Genomic DNA, 3,410 nt, shown 5'->3' on the forward strand with positions numbered 1-3,410 from the left:
TGACATAACACTTTTCTTATTGCTGCATGAAGGCAAACCTGTTTAAATAATTATAATGTAGGTGAAGATATTTAGCATGTTGTATAATTGTTATTATACAGACATTATTTATAATATTATGGCCTTGTGTAATGTATGTCAAGAACTTATTAATTCTCAAAAATGCTAACCTTCTTGCACTACTTTTCTCTTGTGTCCTTACAAATTACAGTTACCTATACTAATTTTTTCTAGGTTCAAACAACTTGACAAATTTTTGAATTTTACATTATGCCTTTGAATTTTTCTTTTTGTCTTTTGGTAAAAATATCAGTGAATGACTTAAAATCAAGTTTATCTAAAATAGTATTTTGTACAAAGTAACTATACATAATTGGAAAAGTCTCATGTTGAAGGCAGATGTGGCTTCTTTTACTAGATTGCTACTCTTATTCTTTTAAATGATATCGTAATTCTTCAAAAGACATAAAAAGTTCTTTGCCATCAATTTTTGCTTCTTCCACATTCAACTTCATTGCAACCAATGCATCTTATGTGAATTTTTAATCACCTGGAATTGAAAAATGTATGGATTTTGTCAGATGATGCAGTACTGTATTTAATGTTTCATGCATGTCATGATAAGCTTTTCTTGAGCAAATATTTCAAGGTAGGAGCAAAATTTGGCACATTATTGAACAAAGTAGTTTTATCTTGATTTTGATGTACTAACCTGTTTACTACACTGTGTAACAAACAATTCATTTACAGAAACACCAGATGGCATTTATAAAACTTTTAGCATAAAGCAAACCTTTACACACCATCATCATTGTCCAAATCTGTCAAATTGTCCAGGCTAGCTGTTTAATACAGGTAATTTTTTATTGTGCGACATGTATCAAAGAGCTCATTAATTAATCCTGCACTGCATTTGATTTCAATACAGCTCTGTCCTTAATATTTGCTTCATATTTTCAGAAAAATATCATGAAAAAATCCTCCATTTCAACTCAGTTGAAACAAGGAGTTTTAAGATATGCATATCTCGATAAGAACTGGTTGCTTTGCCTCGTCTAGCAATCGATTAAGTAAAGAACAAATAAGACTGGATAAACATAACTTAAATTACAACTTAGGAGTAAAAACATTCACAAAATATATGCCATCACACTTCAAGTATTGACTTAAAACAAAACACTGAACACTTTAAATAGTAAACAATCTTACGTTGCTTACCGGTGTCATGAAATGTTTCCTTTTCTGGCATTACTTCAGCATCCGTATACCAAACAAGTTTGCAGCATGTTTTAAAGATAAAATTTTTTGTGCTTGGCATTGATATTTTCTATAATCGCAATTGTGGTTGTCAAATCCGGGTGGGCGAAAAAAATTTCATTTTATGAGCCCGCGTCTTTCCGCTGACTTTGACAACCAAAATCCGCCATGTTTTTGACCACGCGGCCGCGCGCTAATAATTTATACTAATTTTGTTGACGTTTCCCCTCCAGGTCTTATAGAACTCAATGGCTATAACCCGGGCGATGTTTGGGGACGCGCCTATTAACTTCCTGGTCAGCGGCAAAAGCCTTGACATAATAATCGCTATGAGTACAATATGTTTCTTGTATAAAATTTCATAACACAAATCAACACAAAGTATACAGCACAGCGCCCACATTGTATTATATGTTCATTTGGCTTTTACAAATATGCGGTCTTTTTTATAACAAATGTTACTGGAAACGCGCATTGTGAAGTATATTATTCTTTGTTATTGAGCTTGCTTGTAATATGTTCTAAAAGATATTGATGATGCTCAAAAGTATTCTAATCGGTAAGTCTTTTTTATTCGGCACTTTTAAATCTTACAATTTATGTTTTGTATTATTATACGATTGTCATGTCTGATTATGGGCAAGCAAAGTACTCTGTCAGAGTTTGTCCAAAGTCAACATTCCGACAACTTGCATGAAAGTACTGCCCACATGAATCACATCCCAAACAGTCTTCACCATCATCTATCTTGCAAATCTTGCATACCAAACTATTTCTCCTAATGAAATAAATTTTACACATTTTACTTATGGTATAGTAAACAAGCACACAATTTATAACATTACAAATGTCAGATTGATTTTATGGATAATTCAAACAAATAAATCACGACTTTAATGTTTTTGTCTAGTTTTATGTTTTTGTCTAGTTTAATGTTTTTGTCAATTAAATAAAATCTATAATTTGCCCCTTTTATTAAAATATTTAAAAAAATATAATTTTTTTGTTATTACTCATAAATGTCATCATAGCAAGAACCCATAATCGTTGAAGTCACGTGCTGCCTCACTTTTCTCATGTCAAACTTTGCATTTATGTCAAGATTTTGACTCAGATATTCAGCAAACTGAAATGATAAAAATAAAAGAGATTTTTTTAAATTGTTATTTCTTAGAACACAATGTCAAAACAACTACCAGGCAAATAATTATTCCACAGTTAAACCCATCCTCTTGCACATAGTGTGAAGGCTGAATAATAGACCAAGTTGATGTGTTCCACCCACTTTTTAGATCAACAAGGGCACTTTATAAACAAAGGGATTATATTATCAACTTCACTATATCAATGTTGCTGTGTGTATTCAAGACATTGAATTGATTCATTGAATTGGAATTTCAAATACTGGTATTTGTCAAGGAAGTAATGTATGTATACTTACCAAATGCTTTTGATAAACTGTGAAAGTTCAACTCTTGTTGCCTCACTGATAACTTCTTCTACATGACCTTCCATAGGATCAAGGTAGTATACCATCTCTTTTTGTTTGTCGATTACCTTTAAAAGTGACAATATTGAAAATAATAAAAATTTGTTGCCTTATCTTAGCTATGTTGCATCCATATTGTATTTACCAAAAGTGTCCAATGGCTCCCAGACATATTGAGAGGAAATATTATTGTGTCAGTCGACGTGTACTAGATCCTCGTTGCACCAACTGACATACATATGATTCTGCTGGTAGGACACCAGGATATTCACATGAAAGTTTCCATAAGAAAGCGTTGATAACCTATAACAATCAGGCTCATTTACTATTTCATCATTTGTCTCTGATGCATGATAATCATATGTAAGCTGTAGAGTGTTTAATCACTTGACTTACTGTATCACTAAGCCATCAATAACAAAGAATAATATACTTCACAATGCGCGTTTGCAGTAACATTCTTTATAAAAAAGACCGCATATTTTGTAAAAGCCAAATGAACATATAATACAATGTGGGCGCTGTGCTGTATACTTTGTGTTGATTTGTGTTATGAAATTTTATACAAGAAACATATTGTACTTATAGCGATTATTATGTCAAGGCTTTTGCCGCTGACCAGGAAGTTATAGGCGCGTCCCCGATCATCGCCCGGGTTATAGCA

The 3,410-nt window shown here is 32.3% G+C and overlaps 1 protein-coding gene across 2 annotated transcripts; it reads right to left on the bottom strand.

The window, feature by feature from the left end:
* Nucleotides 1–1,807: 1,807 nt before the first annotated feature.
* On the bottom strand, nucleotides 1,808–3,159 carry LOC124450838. 2 transcript variants are annotated; one of them, XM_047001500.1, is made up of 6 exons: nucleotides 3,143–3,159; nucleotides 2,892–3,049; nucleotides 2,699–2,814; nucleotides 2,454–2,562; nucleotides 2,271–2,383; nucleotides 1,808–2,035 (listed from the first exon to the last, which is right to left on the bottom strand). In XM_047001500.1, exons 2-6 carry the CDS (start codon nucleotides 2,916–2,918, stop codon nucleotides 1,891–1,893), a joined length of 510 nt encoding a protein of 169 aa, XP_046857456.1. In that variant the 5' UTR covers nucleotides 2,919–3,049; nucleotides 3,143–3,159; the 3' UTR covers nucleotides 1,808–1,890. The 2 variants fall into 2 exon arrangements, 1 of the variants encoding a protein (XP_046857456.1); XR_006950223.1 differs by lacking the exon at nucleotides 2,454–2,562.
* Nucleotides 3,160–3,410: the final 251 nt, after the last annotated feature.

This window comes from Xenia sp. Carnegie-2017, unplaced genomic scaffold (genome assembly GCF_021976095.1).
Source record: "Xenia sp. Carnegie-2017 unplaced genomic scaffold, XeniaSp_v1 HiC_scaffold_24, whole genome shotgun sequence".
NCBI lineage: Eukaryota > Metazoa > Cnidaria > Anthozoa > Malacalcyonacea > Xeniidae > Xenia > Xenia sp. Carnegie-2017.